Source organism: Dermochelys coriacea, chromosome 18 (genome assembly GCF_009764565.3).
Source record: "Dermochelys coriacea isolate rDerCor1 chromosome 18, rDerCor1.pri.v4, whole genome shotgun sequence".
Taxonomy (NCBI): domain Eukaryota; kingdom Metazoa; phylum Chordata; order Testudines; family Dermochelyidae; genus Dermochelys; species Dermochelys coriacea.
The window spans coordinates 12188233-12208411 of record NC_050085.1 but is presented as its reverse complement, the minus strand read 5'-3'; the positions used below and the strand labels follow the sequence as shown (position 1 = coordinate 12208411).

General features: G+C 47.6%; 2 protein-coding genes across 8 annotated transcripts in view; one reads left to right on the top strand and one right to left on the bottom strand.

Annotated features, from left to right (window-relative positions):
- The window catches only part of CASZ1 (castor zinc finger 1), a 265669-nt gene that overhangs the window by 32732 nt on the left and 212758 nt on the right, over nucleotides 1-20179 (bottom strand). For 6 of the 7 annotated variants that reach the window (XM_038377051.2, XM_043499951.1, XM_043499952.1 and 3 more), the window contains 6 exons: nucleotides 19861-19929; nucleotides 11222-11312; nucleotides 8722-8886; nucleotides 5867-6039; nucleotides 4166-5034; nucleotides 915-1056 (listed from right to left, as the gene is read on the bottom strand). In XM_038377051.2, coding sequence (XP_038232979.1) covers nucleotides 915-1056; nucleotides 4166-5034; nucleotides 5867-6039; nucleotides 8722-8886; nucleotides 11222-11312; nucleotides 19861-19929 — 1509 coding nt within the window. The remainder of the gene's footprint in view (nucleotides 1-914; nucleotides 1057-4165; nucleotides 5035-5866; nucleotides 6040-8721; nucleotides 8887-11221; nucleotides 11313-19860; nucleotides 19930-20179) is intronic. The other variant, XM_038377052.2, reaches the window with a different exon arrangement.
- The window catches only part of PEX14 (peroxisomal biogenesis factor 14), a 193235-nt gene that overhangs the window by 150419 nt on the left and 22637 nt on the right, over nucleotides 1-20179 (top strand). The window lies entirely within an intron of this gene.

Genomic DNA, 20179 nt, shown 5'->3' with positions numbered 1-20179 from the left:
GCATTGCAAAAAAAGTCTAGGGTACTAGGGTGCAATGTCTGAGACCGACACACAAGGGCAACCCAGGTATTTTACAAGCATTAGCAGGACCTTGCTGATTACAACAACTGGGACAAAGTCTTTAGCTCAGGCCTGGATGAACCTCAGTATGGAGAGGAAACCACAGGTGTCTCAGGCTGCCCTGGTTCAGCCAGTCCCCCAAAGACCATTCGTTCCACAATGCAGTCCTTCTTGGAAAATGACACAAAAGCTCTTGCTCTCAGCAACAGTACTAGGCACTGTTGGATAGGTACTTCATGAGTCCCAGAATGCACCAACATGGCTATCAAAAACTGTAGGGCTATACGGATGTGCTAAACATCTGCAAGGATGAGCAAGACAAGCAGTTGTTTCATGCAGCTGACGTTTCTCCAACAGTTTCCTTGCTTCGGCCATGATCCAATGCCCACTGAAGTCAATGGAAATACTCTCGTGGGTGTCAGCTGGCACTGGATCAGGCACTTAATGGAGACCCATCATTAGTCTTCAATCAAATATATGGTGTTGATGGTGGTTGCTGGGGGAAGAAGGTTGGCCAGAGGCCTGTTGGTGTTCTAACTTACTTAGAGGAGAGTGTTCTCCCAGTTATAGGGACTCTCAATCCATAAACAGGGCCCAGTGAAGTCAATGGGAGTGCCTGAGCGCAAAGAATGCCTTTGAGGACAGACACCTTATAATGCCATGGGAGGCTGAACGAGCCATCAAGGGCACACTAAAGCTCTTCACTTTGCAATTTACAGATTTTTCTTACTCAGCACAAGTTAACAGCCATAGGTAAAACAAGTTAAACTGTTCTCCCTTGTGTTACTGGATGTGAGAATAGCCTTTGAGTGCCTCAGTGGATGGAGCCAAGTTTCCCAGCCTTTCCTTCTCACCCATGATCTTTCACGCTCAGGTCCAGGCTGTGCTCCTGCAAGGAATCCTGGGTCGCCAGGGATGAGGACACCACACTCTCCACGGGCTCCTGCTTCACTTGAACCGGATTGAACCGGCAGGGAGTCATTAGTTGCCCGTTCCCTGTAGGAGACAGAGACCAAAGAGAAACACGAAAAATACACAAATTAGTGTCAGAAAGAGGCGTTGGAGGCAAATAAATGAATTAAACCACAACCACCAAATAATGGGAGAGAAGAAAAAAACCAAGTGGGGGGAAGGGAAGCACCCAGGTTGCTGGTCAGCATTTATCGCTGGGCTGACTTGATGGGTTCTGACGTCCACCCCAGCATGGAAATTCTTCAAGTGATAATTATTGCAAAATTATGTCAAAGTTGTCCAGGCTATGGGTCCTTTAAAGGAGAAGAGTGGAAGGAGCGTGGGGGAGACCTGATTCTCTGCACAAACTGTCATAACTAATTTGTGGGGCTGCCTCTTAAGCGTTTATTAAAGACTCTGTTAATGCTGAGGCAATGTGGCAGCTTTTGACTGCTAGTCAAGCCCCCTTTCCATTCCCCAATCTCGCCGTTGCCTTAGCGACCGCTCCGGCCCTCCACTGAGCATGCCCAGAAGGAACATCTGCTGTGTCAGGTCTATTGAAGCTGACAGCCAATCAGATTGGTTCAAACTGCGTGACCTCTCTCCCATCAAGTTGTCCCGACGAGAAGGGGAAATATATATATATATATTTTAAATGAGAAAAATACAAACTATATAATTTTTAGATGAAGGGAATGAAAAAAAAGGAGGATGGAAAAAAGAAAAAAATGGTGGGAAAGAAGAAAGTAAGAAAAAAATGAAGAGGAGGCTAAAGAAACGGGGAGAAAAGTTACTGACAGGAACATGGCCGCTGAGCTTTTTTCCGCAATCCCCAAGTGACTAAAATATTAATTTACCCTCAGGCACTACAGCCGACGGTGAGCTGTTTCACAGACAGCAAGTGGCATTTTATTAAAAAATAAAGGAAAATAGTTCTCTCAATGACCTTTCTGTGTTTTAGGAAAGAATTATTTTAATAATAAGGGGAAAAAATATTTCAAAATATTTCCCTCCTTTTAACCAGATCACGTCACTCTCATCTCTTCTTCATTCAGAGAGGACTCTTGTTTGAGAAGAGGGGAGGAGGCAGAGGTGACACACCCAGACCCAACCAGCTTGCCTCAGGCACCAGACAATGGAAAGGTTTTCAGTGCCCTGCGGGGAGAGAGGAATTGTGGGGGCAGAGTCTGATGTCGCTGGGGCCTGCAGGCCAGCTCCTACTCTTGGTTACATCAGTGTAAATCCAAAGGCACTTGATTGTTTTCAGTTGGGTTACTCTGGATTTACAGTGGTGTCACCAAGAGCAGTCTAGCCCTGTTCATCGGAAGGGACCTGAGATATTCTGGCTGAAAGGGATGGCTACAAATTAACTGTCTACTTAGGGTCTAGAGGGCAGCAAAGAAAGGTTTCATTAGTCCCAGTGGGGTGATCCATTCTGCTGTGGATTCAGGCTGCTCCTTGCAGACTGTCAAGGGACTATGTGTGGGTAGGATGGGAGGGAAGGAAAGCAACCTGCCTGTCAGACCCAGGAAGGTAAAATGTCGCATCTGAGAACCAACACAGTGGTTCCTAAGAGGATCAACCAGATGCTTCAATGGGAGAAGCTCATCCCCTCCCCCAAGCCAAGGAGAGAAAAAGAAAAAGGGAGATGAGGGAGTTAGAACGAGCCACAGTGAGAAGAGAGCGCTGGGTGGGCTGGACAGCTCACCGGAGCACACCTCCTGGCACAGATCCAGTGCTATCACTGTTGTTTGTCCTGTAATTACTGCAGCAGAGGTGCAAGGTGAGGGGGAGAGAGTCATTCAGTGCAGCTCAGCTCATCAGTGAAAACCCGCAGTTGTCACGCTTGCCTGAAAAGCTGCTAGATACAGAACCCTCTCTGACTCCATTTCCCCTCTGCCTTTCACTGGCTTCAGAGTCCTTCCCCCCTTTCCAGGCCAGCCCTGCCTTCCCTGGAGTGCAGCCTTCTTTCTTATGCAGAACACCTCCAATCACAGCCCCCTTGATGCATAATGAAGCATCTACAGCAGGGGTACTCAATAGCCAGACCACGGGCCAAATCTGGACCTCCAGGCACTTTTGAATGGACCCCGAAATCTTTTTATGTACTTACTATCATTATTTTTTATTATTGTCTCTGGCATCTGGACCTTGACTGTACCTTGACCAAGAAATTTGGACCTTGCCAAAAAATAACTGACTACCCCTGCTACAGCAACAGACGAAGCAATGTAAGGTCCTTGCTGCTGTCCTTTTCCCTAGGTCAGGTCCAGTTTCTCTCTTAATACTCCTCATCCCTGTCCTGTTTTCCTGAGGAGCAGAAGTTCAACCTCATCAGATGCTCCTGATGAACTGAAAAAGATTCTGATCAGGGGTGCATGTCAACAAGGTCTCTGGGGATGTGGCTGGTACTCGGGACACCAATCAAATCGCAGAGACAGGGCTCGATGTTCACCCACCTCAGAGGTCCAGCACAAGCAGCTGGGGGCAGGAGTCGGGGGAAGAGAGGGGAGTGAGTCTGAGGGGCAAGAGGGCAATGAGCAGTAGGAACTGCACCAATGAGTCCACCCAATATGCAAAAAACAGATGGGGGGGTAGGGAGGGAGCTCCATGTTGGGCTGTGAGAATCGGCTGGGTCTGACTCACCCTGCTCTCCTGTGGGAAGGAGGGGAGGACAAAGCTGCCGTCAGGACCCAATGCTTGGCTCCTCAAGATGGACCATGGGAAGCATGACCCGGGGATGCTCTGTAACCCTGGGACTCCAGTGATTTCTCTTTCCATTTCCATTTTGAATAAAATGCCCCTTACTTTCTATACAGCCTATAGTTAGATGGGAAGGGAGGCACCACACAGGAGAACATTCCTCCTCCAGGGCTGAGAGGAGCTTGGCTCTGTGTGGGCAGCAGCTTCTGCTCTCCCAGCTACATGAAGACATCCAAGTTCCACAGAAACCCCCCAAGCCAACACTGTGCGTTGGCAACCGACGCTTTAACTGGACATGGCTGAATTGCTTCTCCCAGCAATGCTCCTGTACAGCCTGCCTATTGCCAGCGGGTGGCCCATTAAATAGACTTAGTATCTCCAAATCAGACATCTCCAACTCTCCCACTTTTTACCCAGCTCCAGTTTGATGGGGGGAGGCTGGGGGACTCACCTGCTTCGAGTGCCATGGATGGCTTGAGGGCTGCCGCTGCCAGCCTGGCCATCATAGGTGAGATCAATCCTTTGCTGGCAGAGATCCTCTCCATAATGGATGCTGCTGGACCTGGAGAAGAGGTGGCTGTTGGCTCACTGGACCCTGAGACAGCTTGGGAGGGGGAATTGGCAGCAGTAGAGGATACTGGATTTGTGCTGGATGAACCAGCAGTCATTAGATTGGCTGAGTTGGCGGGATGTGGTGTGGAGACCCGGCTGGGGATGATGGGGAAGTAGGAGCTGGCCGTTCCGGGAAGTGCTGAGTTGGTGAGCGCCAGGGCCAAAGGTATATTGCTGGGGAGGGCCTGGGAGAGCAGGCCGGAGATCTTGGTGGCCGGTGGCATGTTGTTGGTGGGCTTACAGGCCTGAGAGGAGGCAAGCTCAGCAGCAGAAGGCAGCGCAGCCGGGATGATCAGGGAGACGGAAGACTGCTGACTGGTAGGGGAGGCACTCAGGCTGGAGTTCTTAGAGCTCATGGCGGAGAAGTCAATGAGGTCATCGTTGCTGGACTCCTCCTGCTCATTATCCTTGGCTCCCAGGAGAGAGGAGGGGAGGCCCAACACCCCCGAGCTGCGGATGTGCCGGCGCTCATGCTTGCGCTTGTGGGAGGTCATCTGGCTGGTGGAGGTAAAGGTGAAGCCACAGCCCGCCCGAATACAGTGGAAGTGGTTAGTGGCCTTGCTGTAGACGCAGCCCTCGTACTTGCACTCCTCATACTTGTAGAACTTCTTGAAGCCATCCTTGGCGTAGGCATCGTCCTTGATGTGGTAGCTCTTGTGCTTCTCGATGTCGCACTTGTTCTTGAAAGTGAACGTACACCCAGGTCGCCTACAAGGGCACAGAAGAGGGTGGGAGGCTGTATGAGTTGGGAACACCAAGGGGCTGCCGCATCACTTGCTTCCTCACCGGGATGAGGTTTGGGATCAGTATAAAGTACTGAGCCCTAGTAGCAAGAGTCCTCTTGGCCCCTCTTAGACTTGGCTTGGGATGCCAAGAAGGGTCTTTCCAGCCAAGGGAAGCAAGGATGCGACCAAGTACAAGAGCTGGGATAATGCCCCCACTCTGAAGACTAGCCAACAAAATAGAGGCAGGGATCCAGCCCCGCCCACCAGCCATCCCAAACAGAACACGAGGGAAGGCAGACTGAGGGTCATTGCTAAACATAAACATAGGCCCTAGCTGTGCCTTGATTTTCTCCCAAATGATTTGAGTGTCCAATGGAGTCATTGGAAGGGCACTCACGTAACTGAAAGCAGAGTTTGACCTTAAGCTAGGAGAGCTGGATGGCTGGTCTCTAGAGAGAACTCTGAAGTGCAAGTGCCATTAATACTATAACAGTACCCCTCAATGATGACCTTTCAAGCAAAGCTAGTGTGGTCTTTTTCTTGAGAGATTTCTATCATAGATTTCCCAATAGGCACACTTGCCTTGATTCATCAGGGAGAGATCAGGGTGTCTCCTACCATGAGAGCTCTCTCCAGATTATACCCACTCTGGAGTTTATGTCCTTTCAGGAAGATGCCTGGGCGGTTCACATCCAGAAAGACCTTCCTGGTAGGCTGCCCCACTGTGTATAATCCTGAGCTTTATGACTTTTCAGAAGGAGGCCAGCAGATGTGCATCAATGACGTAGGATTTTTGCCCTCCCCCACCATCTCACCTGCAGTGGAAGTGAGTGGTTTTCTGCCCATAGAACTGGCAGTCCACAGTGCCACAGTCTTCTGTGGCTCGGAACCGCTGGAACCCATCGTTGATCAGCTGCGTGTTCTTCTTATGGAAGTTTTCGTGGGTCATCACATCAGAGGTGCTGGTATATACCTTGTTACAGCCCACCTGCCCAGGACCAAGGAAAAGAGACATCAGTCCATCCCTGCAGCAGCTTACTGATTTATTATTAATACCAGCAGTAATAAACACACAAGCAACACAGAGATATTTTAATTGTATTTGTGCATTTCCCCTCAGTACTGAGTCATTGCTTTGGTTGCCAACCTAAGGACTGATGCTGCAAAGAGTCTAAGAAAAGCCCGAGTCTATGAGGATGAAACAATTAGAACAGGAAAAGGAGGCAGAGAACTGGGGGAGATGTGGAGAGATTAAGGCTCCTGCTCAGGGACAGAGCAGGGAGGGTCCTGTTCCTCAAAAGAGCTGGACAAACTGACAAATACTATCATGACCCTTTGCCATCTTGGGAAGATTTGGAGAGACTTAGGGCTTCTACTCTAGCCCTTCACCTACTAGTGGAGCACTGGAGAGACTGGTGGTTACTCATCTATTCATTTTCTCTCTCCAGGAGATAGGGTGGTATAGAGCAAGCTGAACATAACTCTAAGGCCTGTTCTACTCTAGCTAGTCACAGATCAGAGTGAAATCTGAGTCAGCTGGTCACCAGGAACCGGTGGCTTTTCCCCATCACCCCCCAACATCGTTTGCTCATCATTTGTGCAGCGAGTGGGAATGGTGTGATGAGAACGGAATGCTGAAAACCTGCCTGCCCCCGGGCAAAGCGGGCAACTTTGCCATATTGAGTAAAAAACCAGTGGAATCTGAAAACGCCATCACCCCTGCTGAGCTGCTGACAGCGGGTTTTATTTTTTCCCTTTCTTCTTTTGCACAGTGTGTGCCAACGCCTGCACCATCTCAGAAGTGAAGAGAACGAAAACACCACCTCTCGGTTCAGCCCAGGTTGATTCAAACAGGCAATAACAAATACCCAGGGGGGAAAAAAAAAAGGATCTCCAGCTATTTCCAATATAAAAGAGCCACTCTCTCTCCATGCTGACACCTTGAAAAAAAACAGACCCTGTGCAGCATTAAAAAAAAGAATTAAACAAAAACCTCCTTAGGAATAATTTGCAATGTGGCTCTTGGTGTTAAAGCCTAAAAAATGTCAGTTTATATAAACAACTAACTGAATTTTATCCACACCAATTATGGACATAAAGAAAAAAAAAACCATGAGGCGGACGGCACAAATCCTGCCATTTAAACAATATTCATTTTAATTGCAAGTTTATGTTCTGACACCTTTCCTGTAAGACACTGCTTACATGGTCATTGACTTTCTCGAAGGGAGTGGTCACAGGGCTAAATTACCCTTATATAGAGGCCTAGATAGGGGTCTTTATTGAACCTCGGAGTGGCTGCAGACTGAGAAATCTTGATTGCCCTTTAAAAATTAAATAATTCCCATCCTAGTCAACTCAGCAGGAAACTGAGCAAGGAAAATACAGGAGAAATAGCATTAAAATGTCCATAGCAGAGACCCAAATGGAACCCCAATTTAAGCAAAACACTAAGCACACGCTTAAGTCCTACCCTATTCAGGACAGCACTTAAGTGCCTGCCTAACATTAAGTTTGTGCTTAAGTCCCATTGACTTCAAAAGCTGATTTGACTTAAATATGTCCATCCCTAGTCAATAAAGCATTTGGGCATGCATTGAAGACCCTCTGGCTTTACTGGGCCTTAAGCACATGCTTAACTGCTTTGCTCAATTCAAGTCTTATGATTGTAAAATAATCCAGGAAGTGGGACCTGAGATTTTAGAGTAGTAAAAACTTGTGAGGGTGTTTGATTATTTTCTGTGTGATTAAAAATTCCATTGCACATTGGTGTAGCAATGTTTTAGGTGCTGATTCAGTGTATCCCCATTCATACCCTGCTTCAGAGCTGATCCCACTCTAAGAGATGGATAAAGTAACCAGGGTTCTAACTGCCTCTGGGCTAGAAAGGGACAAAGAGCTGAAAGTTTTGTCTATGTGGTAATTCCAATTCCTGTTACACCATGGTCAAAACACCATTTGCTCTTGAAATTTAACCACATTCCCAACGTAATGCCCAATATCTCTCAGAACTTCTCCTCTAGCAATGCTGGTGAAGAAAGCAGAGCTGAGGTTTGCTTCAAACTGAGTACCATTAATATTTGATTGTCCTAGCAGCTGGCTACAAAGGAACTAAATCCAGTGCTAAAGGACAGATGTTGTGCCGAGAGAGGCCTTACATCAAGGGAAGCTGTGGCTGGTCAGATGGTCTGTTTGGGCACAGGAAGTGGCACTCTAGAGAGACTTCACCGCTTGTCCTGCTACCAGTCCCACAGAAAGGGATCATCTGTGTGGATAAGTCAGGCACAGAACAGAGGAGAAATCCTGAACCCTGCCCCACAAACCCAAAACTAGAGTGTTGCCCTTTTTACAGATCAGGATCGTGCTTGGCAGGAGAAAGTCCATGCAAACTGGATATAGATTCTTCATAAAGGTGATTGAACCAGAAGGGACCATGAAAGGCTACATTTAAGCTATTTAGAAGTTCTCCCTTAAAACAGTTTGCTGTAGGAAAGGCTCCTGTACCCCCAAAAAGAAAAGTGTTGGGCTGCCAGAACTTCAGGATCCTTTAGGTTTGCAACAGAAAGGGAATGGGTCAGGCCAACTGGCTCTGGATTCTTCCTTCTCCCTACAGCCCTGTCATCTTTTTCCCAGCCACGTTGCTGCCGTCTCCCCAGTCCAGCTCTGTTACCTGCATGCAATGGTAGTGTGTGCTTTTCCCATTCAGGTGACAGCCATGGTAGTACACGCTGCAGTCATCCAAGGGGCTGAAGCGCATGAAGCCGTGCTGGAGGGAGTTATCACGTTTCTTATGCATGTTGTAATGCCGAATCACATCCTGTTTACTAGTGAATCTCTGGGGAGACAGAGAGAAAGTGAGACATACACATAAAAGGGGTGGCTGAGGTGAGTATTCCTGGGTAACTTCCTTTATAAACCCCGTACACTGCAGATTTACAGTTCAGCCATACAATGCATTTGCCACCCCATGAGGGTCAGGTTAGATTAAATGAGAAGTCTGATTTTTGTTAAAGGGACAATATATGCAAACACAAACTTTCCGTAACTATAAGCCAAGAGTGAAAGATGCAGTAGTCCCATGTCCAAGATGTGCTTTGTGAAGCCTTGGACATGTTTCTTCTGATATGATTTTAGCTGCTGCTCTCTGAAGAGCTGCTACAGCTGGAAAGGAAACCAGTGAACTATACCTGCTATAAATGACTAATCCCAGCTTTCAAATCATTCGTGCTAGGGGTTTGCAAGACATTAGCTACTAAATCCATGTCAAAAGGAAGAGGGGAAAAGGTACTTTGCTCGCCTACAGTGCCTTTTCCATCTAGAGCTCTCCAAGTGCTCTACAAACATCATAGAATTTTAGCCTCACAACCCCCCTGGGACATAGGCTGGCTTTGTTAGAAAAACCAGCTTTATGGGGAAACTGGAGACACAGAGAGAAGTGACTTGCCCATGATCACACAGAAAGTCAGTGGCAGAGCTGAGAATTGACCCTAACTCTCCGTGTTCCATGCCAGAACCACCAGACCATTCCCTTCATCCTCTGCCAGCTTAAACTAAGGAACTGGTGTCCCATTTTCAGTGCAGACAAAGTGCCTTTAAAATGAAGCTTTTCATTTTTATTTCCCACGTATATTGATATTCAACAGTGAAGGTGTGAAAGGAAATCTGTTTTAAAAAAATCAATAGCCATTTATTGTGAGGAGTGATTGAAAAACCTAGTATTCTAATATTTAGCAACTTTTCCAGCCTCCCTTTACAAGAGACAAATGATTATTGCTTCCACTCTGTACTCCTATAATATCAATCCTGATCATTCCATTGGTATTGGCAAGGGGATATATGGATATGGATTTCAATAGGAAGCCTGCAGAGGCTAGAAGTACTATTTCCCATGGCGTACGTACAGGATTCCCATTGCCAATCACCATTAATTTGTGCCCATTTATTACAGAGCGTTACTTATTATAAACTATATCTCAGCCATAAAATAATTTGCATTTTAAAAAGCAGCCTAAATCCTTATTCCCCCGTGAGACCAGCCAAGCGCCTTTGCAAGCAGCTCCTGGATTCCTTGGGAAATAATCATGAGGCCAATCATAATAATAGGTTTTTCTGTCTTTCCATTCTTTGTGTCCTCCCTGCTCTCTGTGCACAGAGACCACTGTGCTGTGATTGAGAGCTCTCCATCTGATCGGTTTCAGAGTAGCAGCCGTGTTAGTCTGTATCCGCAAAAAGAAAAGGAGTACTTGTGGCACCTTAGAGACTAACAAATTTATTTGAGTATAAGCTTGCATGAGCTACAGCTCACTTCATCGGATGCATCCATCTGATCGTCCCTCTCTGGATCTCTAGCAACATCCCAAGGAAAAACCCCAGTCTGATCAACTGAACCCTGAAGTCGAACAGAGTGGAGTCAAACTGGTTTTCCTTGCTATGGTCAGACTCATTCCCCCAAGACCAAAGTGCCTCCTTGGGCTGGGGCAGGAATCATGCCTGATGCAGAGTTGAGGCAAACTCTGGGATTTCCCCCCCATCCCTACACACAGTCTGACCACAGAGAGGGCAGAGCTATGCTCACAGACCTGGAAAGAGGGTAAACAAACACAGCACGTGACTCAGAGCTGGCTTGATGTTGCTATCCTGGCAATTCTCCCAGCAATTACTGCACATGCCCCTTCCCCCACCCATAGATCCAAGGCTGCTGCTGGTCTTATTGGGTGTTTTGTTGCTGCTACTGCTCTCATGTTGCATGGACAACCTCAGAGACAGACTGACAGACAGCATTCCCTATTTTCAGGCAAAATTTATAACAATTAAATTTATCTTCTTGGCTACGCTGGTGTAAATCTGAACTCCTTTGACTTCAGCTGAGCCAGATCCTGCTCTTGGTTACACCGGTGTAAATCTGGAGTAAACCCACTGATTTAAACTGAGCTAGATTTTGCTCACAGTTATAGTGGTGTGAATCTGGAATAACACCACTGTGTTCAGCAGTGTTAGGCTGTTGTAACTGGGAACAGAATTTGACTCAAATAGTTTCAAATTATATCTCCCCCTTTTCCCCGGACATGGAGAAAGCAGATGATCTGTTTCATGATGGAGTTCTGTAGGCTGTATCCCTTGACAGTAAGGTCAGGCAATGGGTTCTGGCAGTTCATATTCACCCCATTTACCTGATAGTTGCATTCCGGATCGAGGCAGTGGTAATGTTCCCGGTACTGGTATGCACAGTGTATGTGTCCGCAGTGCTGACTCCCAGAGAACCTGACAACACAGGCAAGAAAAAGAATGAAACTGATGCTCTTTGAAGATGGTAACTGCAAATCAAGGTGCAAGTGAAACAAGTATGGCCTTCCCCCTGTCCTCCTGCAGTGCGGTCTACATTTATCCATTACCAGAGTGTACCGAGAAGACATAGGACTCCTTGGAGACAAAGATTCCTGTTCTCTCTTCCCTCAGGGGAAATGCAATTCTTCAGTGCTACTGAGCTGAAGGAAAGAGGGTCCCCTTCCAGTCAGAAGCCCCATTTCTAATGAGGTTTTATATCATTACATCCCAAGCCAATATCATTACTCAGCTCTTTGAAATTGATCTTATTCTCATCCCGCCCCCATTAGATCACTCCTGAGTCTGGTGAGCCTCTTGCTGCTACTCCCAGAATGCAGGGATGCAAAGTCTTGACACATCATTTTCCAAGAAATCACAGCAGATCTCGGACACAAAGTCCATTGGAACCTGATCAATTTTTCCCCTCCACCCATAGCTAAACATCCTTCCCCCACTGTCCCATTCCTGCCCGTCCTGAGTTGAGGACCAGAATCTAGGACATCAGATCGAGGGAGCCGCAGTTGGAGCCATGAAGAAAGCACTACCACAATATTCTCAGGCAAAAGCCAGCACACCAGAATAAGGTGCAAAAGAAAACAGAGGAGAAGGCCTGAGGGCTGCAGAGAGGTTGCAAATGGGTGTGCGGTTCTCGGCTCCTTTGGAGCAGAAAGACTAAAGGATTGCAAAGGCCACTTGTTGCAGCAGGAGAGAGATGGGGAATAAGCTGTAATGTGCCATATTTGCATTTCAATTAAGCAGGGTGCCAGCAGCTGCTTTTCCGCTACACCATAAAAAAAAGGTGATTTTTTCTTCTGCCTCACTGAGAGTTGAAGAGCGGCATACTTGAAATTGGAGTGTCTCACGGCGGCACAAAACGAGATAATAAATGGGGGTTACTTACGCTTTTGGAAGGGGGGAGAGAGAAACACACAATTCTCCTTCTGCAGGCTCATCTCTAGGGGGCAAATCCTGCCTCCTCTGTGCCCACAGAGAGCCCGAGGAGAAACGAAACCGGTGCTCTGAGTGTGTTTAACGACCCTGCCCAACTGTCTGGGGGACTGAAGCCCTCTCTACAGAACAGGGCAGCAGCACTGCAAGCTTCCCCCAAGCACTGTGCTCCAGCCTGGTGTCCTGGAGGAGGCGCTCCCCACGGGTAAGATAGAAGTGTCCATGACCCAGTCAGTCCTTGGCCTCTGCTGAGACTGCCAACACAAAGCGGGGGGTGGTAGGTGTAGGTTTTGTGACACTTGCCATGGAATAAGGCCCACCAACTCCTATCACAGGAGTCACAGAACAGTCATCGCAGAGCAACAGCTCCCAGTCAATACCTGGGCAGGATCTGAACCCGTGACTTAGCAGAGAGAGGCTGCTCAGCCGACTACCAACCCTGAGCCACACACCATCCATTCCCATCTTCTGTGACTCAAACAAGGCTGTTCCTCTCCTTGGTGATTGCTCACTCTGGAGTTTCTGTTTGGGCACGAGAGGAGAGATGGTCCTAGCCAAAGCTTTAAAGGCACAATCCCATTCTGGCCTACTGAAGTCATAGAATCCTAGAAATGTCGGACTGGAAGGGACCTTGAGAAGTCATCGAGTCCAGCCGCCTGCACTGAGACAGGACCAAGCAAATCTAGACCATCCCTGACAGATGTTTGTCCAACCTGTTCTTAAAAACCTCCAGTGATGGGGATTCCGCAACCTCCCTTGGAAGCCGATTTCAGAGCTTACCTACCCTTAGAGTTAGAAAGTTTTTCCTAACATCTAACCTAAATCTCCCTGGCTGCAGTTTAACCCCATTACTTCTTGTCCTACTCTTCACTGGACACAGAGAACAATTGATCACCTCTTTATAACAGCCCTATTGAAGATTATTATCAGGTCCCCTTCAGCCTTCTTTTCTCAAGACTAGATATGCCTTGTTTTTTTTAACCTTTCTGCATTGGTCAGGTTTTCTAATCCTTTTATCATTTTTGTGGCTCTCTCCAGTTTATCCACATCTTTCCCAAAGTGTGGCACCCAGAATTGGACACAGGGTCCAGCTGAGACCTCAGCGATGCCAAGTACAATGGAACAATTACCTCCCATGTCTTACATACGATACTCCTGTTAATGCATCTCAGAATATTAGCCTTTTTCGCAACTGCATCACATTGTTGACTCAATTTGTGATCTACTAGAACCCCCAGATTTTTTCCAGCAGTGCTACCGCCTCGCCAGTCATTCCCCATTCTGTAGATGTGCATTTGATTTTTCCTTCCTAAGCACAGGACACATTGCACTTATCTTTACCGAAGTTCAGTGGACTCTCCCAGGGTGCCCTGGGCAATGGTCCCAGAAGGGAAACTTGCCACATGATGTGATATGTGAGGGAACAGAAGTCTGACATCAGAGTCCATTTTGGGTGGCAAATGCATCAGCTGGCTCCCAGGAATGACACTGTGACACTGTCAGAGGGAGAAGCTGAGGATAGGCTTGTACACGGGGGATGGTAAACATGGGAACTCTCAAAGAGCCTGGGAAAAGCAAGGGTGAAAAACCCATCCATGGGGAGGGAAGAAGAAAATGGGGACAGGGGAGAGCTGCTGGTGTGGGGGCAGTGACTCGATATGAAAAAAATTGGGTGCTAGTCATGAGCTTAAGATGCCATTTGGGTGTCACAACAGATGACGAGTCAGAGTATTAACGGGGTGCTGGGTCCAGCGGGCACTTGCTGTAGGATGGATTGGCTACACCAAAAGGGAAGGGAGTAAATGGCTGAGGGATGCACAGAGTTGTGGACCTCTCTGCCTTCACAATTGCTGTGCTGCCACTTTAAACAGGTGTCCTGTTGGAATCCCAGGGGCACCAGGGGTGCTGCACAGCACAGGAGGCTGTGGCTTTCAGACACAGAGGACTGGGTACACGTGCCAGAGCTGTCAGTGGGTAAATCTAGCTTGCAGAAGGAAAGGGCAGGTGTCTGAGGAGGGGAAGAAGCCCCTCCAGAAGCCAGAATAATAGAAGGAAGATGCAGCCTGAGTATGTGGCAAGGTCAGCAGGGAGGAGGTAATCTACAGAACGAAACAAGGAATTCAGAAGTCTAAAGGAAAGAGAAGAGAGAGGAGGAAACCTCTAGGGAGGTTTCTTCTCCCCACCTCACTTCACAGGGCAATACAGTCCCTTAGGATGGGGAACATTGCTAAGATGCCCCAGGCTGTGAGTGCAACAAGACTGGGAAGTAAGCAAAGGACAGGGAGTGCTCTCCTCTCCTGGGAGTCTCTGGCACCAGGGCTTAGCTGAGACATGGCAGAGACAGAAAATCAATTGGGGGGTAAATCCAAGGGTTTTTAGAGGAGGAAAAAGGGAGGTGTCAGGGAGAGTGAGACCAGAGATGCTGAATGGACTCCAGGTGGGCGACATTTGTTCTGGCTCCAGTTGTTCCTACAAATGTACTATGAAGCGTTGGATGTGGTTGGGCAACGGAATGAGGCAACAGCCCAAAATCAGATTGTGAATGACTAGCAAGTAGGAGATTACCCTTTGCTTGAGGCTGTTGTGGAAGCCAGGAGTGTCTCAGCGTGTGGTGATGAAGTGATAAGATTGAGGGTAGTTATGCCATGAAGGATATTTTTGGGTAAGCCTCTCCCAATAATAATGGCTGAAGAACAGTTGGCCATCATGGACAGAGAAGGGAAACAAGAAAGGAGAAGAGAGACTAAAACATGGATGCCCCATTAAATAAAATGCCTGCATCTAGATAGGGTAAGAGAGCATATTTCTTTGAGGAAAAATTAATATGATTCCTAATAGTCCTAATTATGTATCTGGAACCTAGATATTACATTGATGAGAGCTTAAGAAATGTCATATGATAGATGGATAGATAGATATATTGATTGATCACAGGCTCTCAATCTGGAGGTTAGGACCCCCTAGGGGGTCTCAATCAGATCCAGGGGGTCACAAGCACCCTCGCTTTATGTATGGCTAGATTGAACAGGGGGGAGGAGTGTCACATGATGGAAAAGGTTAAGAGTCAGTGGATTAGATAGATACCAGTACAGAGAATGGATACCATAGATACCTTAGACAGCTGGACAGACTGATGTCTGATGGATAGATATAGATACAACAGATAGATCTGTAGAAAAAAAATACCTGAGATAAATCAGATAAGATACTTGTAGACAAACCTGTAGAGAAGATACTTGTAATTCTATAGGTAAATTACACAGATAGCTGAAAGACTGTCCTGTGGACATGTCTCCTCTCAGTCACAACCGAACAGATCACTACTTATCATTAGCAATCGCATAGCATCCCTGTGGCAGCTATATCAATTGCTTCCACAGAAAAATAGCATTAGGAGGGTACACATGTATTTTGGACTGTCTTTTAGTGCAAGTTAGTAGTGGGAAATAAGTAGGAACAGCCAGCACCAAGTGACACAGCCAGCTCTCTGCAGACCACCAGCAGCTGCTCCACAGACTACAATTGAGCACATAAGAAAGAAAGAAAGAAAGAAAGAAAGAAAGAAAGAAAGAAAGAAAGAAAGAAAGAAAGAAAGAAAAAGAATCTGCAATTGACAATAAGGGAAGAGCTGGAAAAGGGATAATCAAGACAATGAATTTTACTGAGCATATTGTGGAGGAACGTGGAAGAGCTGGAGAGCTTGAAAGAGATAAAGCAGTGGAGGGAAGGGGACTCAGAGAGGAAACATTCAAAGATAAATTACCATCTGCTCAAGGGTTCCACATGTCACCCAGCACTAAAAAGACTAGGACTGCACATGAGAAAAGGCATGAGAGAGAAGCAAGAAAGGGCAGATAGGCACGAAGGGTAAAACAAAGGGGTAGGTAGGATGGAGGAGGGGGTGCAGGAGGGAATGATAAGGGGACAGGATAGGAGAGGGGATAAAAGAACCAAAAGTTTCAGACTGCCAGACCATGCAGCAAAGCTGAGTTGGAGGATGAAAGGGAGCCGGGGCAAAGAGCAGTAATAAATAAGGCATTTCTGAAGTACATAAGGAAGAGGAGGTCAATTGTGGAGACAGCAGGGCCTTCAGGAGATGGAAAGGGGACTTAATTGACAGAGGAGATAGACACTGCTAAAAAATTAAATGACTTCTTTGCCTCAGCATTCACAAAGGGAGATGGGGACAGATGCCAGAAACAGACATGCCTTTCCCAGGGGATGGAGAAGAAATACTGCAGGAAATCAGGATCACGCCAGAACAGGTGACTGAGAAATTGGAACAAACCTTAGCAGCAGTGGAGAAACAAACCAAAAGGCAAACAATGATGCTGGGCTGCATAAACAAAGGCATGGAACAGGAAGGAGAAGAAACGAGGCCAGCCCTATCTAAATGGGACTTGCCAGACTAGGACTGGAAAAGTGACTGCAGACCTGGCCACCTTGTCATTACACATGAACTGCTGCAACAGATCAGACCCATAGGTCCATCCAGTCCGGAGTCCTGTCTCTGACAGTGGTTAGCACCAGTAGCTTCAGAGGAAGGTGCAGGAAACACCACAGTTATAGGATACCCTGCTCACGGGGAAGATTTCCTCCCAGCTCTGTTGGTGAGATGGGGAAGGGAGAACAAAGGATAATGAGTGAGATGCAGGCCGGGAGAAGCCAATCTGCTCTGTGGGGCAGAGAGGAGATGAAGACGGGACCTCACTGAGATACACGCACTTCACAAGTGAACAGAGCTGCCCATGAGGTTATTTGAGCAACAACCAGGGATGCTGAGTAAAGCTAAGGAAAGGCTGAGGCACTAAAGGAATCCCATGTCTGGCACAAGTAACTAGAGGCAGCGACAGGAGGAACTCTTGGGCTCAGCTTTAAGAGAAGGAGCCAGACAAGTGCTGTAGTAATACTGGGGATGGCACTTCAAACTCCGGGCCTCCTTCTACCCTGGAGTTAATTATGCTACAGAAGCATGTTTGTGTGTGTATGGAGGTGTCTGAAATAGGGGGAGGGGATGGGGAGAGTGTGGGGTGGAAAACTCATTGGATAAGTGGGCTCTTTTTGGGAAGGTCAAGGCATGGCACTCTGAGGTACAGTGTGTTTTGGGGTCTCTGTTTTGTGGAATGAGGGCAAAGTGGACAGACAGGCAGAACTGTCGCTATGTTTCAATATTAAAAGGTTAGGCTCCTAAAGGGTTATATTCATCCTCTGCTTTTTCTGACACTTGCAACAGTTCAAAGCAATTAATTTTTAACACACAGCATCTGTTTAGTTTTTCAAAACAGGAAAGCTTACACACCACACACTAACTTACACGCACACTCATGCACACGCACACATGTACACACTTGCTAACTTATATGCACTCAACCCTTGCTAATTTACAAGAGCACACATACATTTAAAACATACTTATATCCACATGCATACCCATACAATTCCATGCACACTGATGTGCAAACACACATATGCACAAGTATGCACTCACAGTCACAATTCCACACACACCTACCTGCAAACAGATGCACTTTGCGCACACAGATACATATGCACACACATGTTCTCCCCCCCCCCCCTTTTGTTTCATTCCCTTGTTTTGCCAGCAGAAGCCAGTCCCAGATCTGGCAGGAGTTAGCAAGAAACACCAAGATAAATAAATAATAATAAAAATAATAAATAAAGTCATCAGTGTGCTTAGTGAATGTTTACAGACTCATTACCCTATAACGATGATGTGACAGGAGGAGGAAAAAACCCCACCTCAATTAAAAGGCAGGGGGATACCCACAGAAATAAATATTTAAGCAAGAGCTGCCAGAAGTACCATCTGCTCAGGCACTAATAAATAAAAGAAAAGAAAAGAAAAGACCACAGAAAAAAAATTATAAATATACAGGATGGAAAAAGACCAACTCAGCCCAAACTAGCTAAGTATGTGGTTTTCTTTTGTTGTGTGAGACAATGGATTATCCCTGGGCAGCTTTTGGCTTTGGCAAACTCATTAAGCTAATTGTGCAGCAAAGACACACTGTCCTCCCCCCTCACTTATTTTAAAGCTTTAAACAGTTTTTAAAACCACGTGTAAATTAAAGGGAAGTGGCCGGGCTGCCAATGGGCAGCTTGCGAAGCTTTTTGTGCAGGAAGTGGTGTCCCAAAGCTGTCTTCTAGGCCTCCCTGGTGAACTGTCTGAGCCTAGGGAAAAAGGGGATGAGGAGGGGAGGTGTTTAAAGGGGTCCTTTGCTTGTGAGAGAAACCGGGGATAAAGGGATGAATTCTCTCTGCTATACCAGTGCAACCACACTGTTCTCCACAGAGCGTAGCCAAGAGGAGCTCTGTCTCCAGCTTCTTACTGTCCCCTCAATGCTGCACAGCTGCTGGCAGCAACAGAGGATGGAGGTTTGGTACCCAGGGAAGGAGCCAATTTCAGCTCTCATCAGCCCCCATCTAGGCAAACCTGGGCCTAAAACTCCAACCAGGTCCCCAGTTCTCCCTAGAGTAGGTGAGCAGCAGTCAGAGGCATTGCTGCTGGGGGACTGTGACTTGGTAATGGACTTGTCTCCTTCTGTCTTCCCATCTCGCCTTCCCTGCTGTCCCTCTCACCTCCTACTCCAGGGGTTAAGGTAATGGAGATCGGGGGAGCACACCTCATCTTCTTCTCACAGGGCTGGGGGAGCAGTCCTCCCCCACAGCTCTCCCTCTTCCTCAGCTCAAGGGAGACCTCCCCATTCCTGCTTAACCACACCCATGGCCCACCCCAGGGAGCCTCCCTGCAGGCTCGATACCCTGGCAGTGACAGGAGCAAACTTTTTGCTTTAATTTCTTGAGGTGAGGTTGGTTTGGCTGCTTTCCCTGAAGGATGTCAATTCTTGTGTCACTCAAGGCCCTCTGCTTTCAGATCTGGCTCCCTGGAAGCAGAGGGGGAGGAGTCATCAGGCTTGGGTCAGGGGCTGATGGCACTGTTTAGAGCCAAGGATAGCGTAGGCAGGTGCTGTGCAAACATTTCCTCCAGCTCTGCCAATGTCATTCACTTCTGATCTGCACCAGCTCCCTCTGCTATTCCAGCCCTGGGTTTCCCTGCAAAGCTCTGCCAATGCCCCTCACTCCTGTCCTGCAGCCCCCCTTCCTGTTCCAGTCCAGAGCCTGTGCACAGCTCTGGCACACCGCTCCATCCTGCACCCTCGTCCAGTGCTGGGTTTCTCTTGTGAAGAAGCTGCCACACAAGGCACTGGGTTAAGGCCCAACCTCTGCCCCGAAACACTTCTCCACTCTCTATGGGGTTAGCTAAGGGGTGTGGGGAGAAGAGAGCTCTCATGGGGTGGAGCCTTGGTTTGTTCTCAGCTCCCTGCATGCCTCCCCCAGCTACTACTGTCCAGAGGGGGGAACAGAGTCAGTGTGGATGTCGGAGGGAAATGGAAGACTCAGTGTCCATGACTGGTTTATACATTTCACCCGGACAGACAGACGAGACCCCACCCCCTCCATCCCATGCCCCCTCCCACCCATCCTCCTCCCCAAGAAAGCCAAGGGATTTGCCTACCTGGCAATATATTTCTGGTAAATATTTACATCTTCGGTGACAGCTGGTTTGTCAGTGGGTAATCCGTTCCTAATGAGAAACACACAGGGCAGAGCTGGTTAGCAGGCAGTGTCAGGGCACAGTCCAAGCTCCTTGTCTCTCAGGCAGCACTGTGTGCGCTAGGGAAGAGGGCTCTGGGAACAGTAAGCAGCAGAGATATATGCCTGTGTAACCTCCCCCCATGCCCGTGTGCCCTCTCTTTCTAGGGGCACTGGACTCCTGCTAATGTAACCCACCTACCTCCCTTCCTACAGGTCTCCTCTCCCCAGGGCTTGATTTC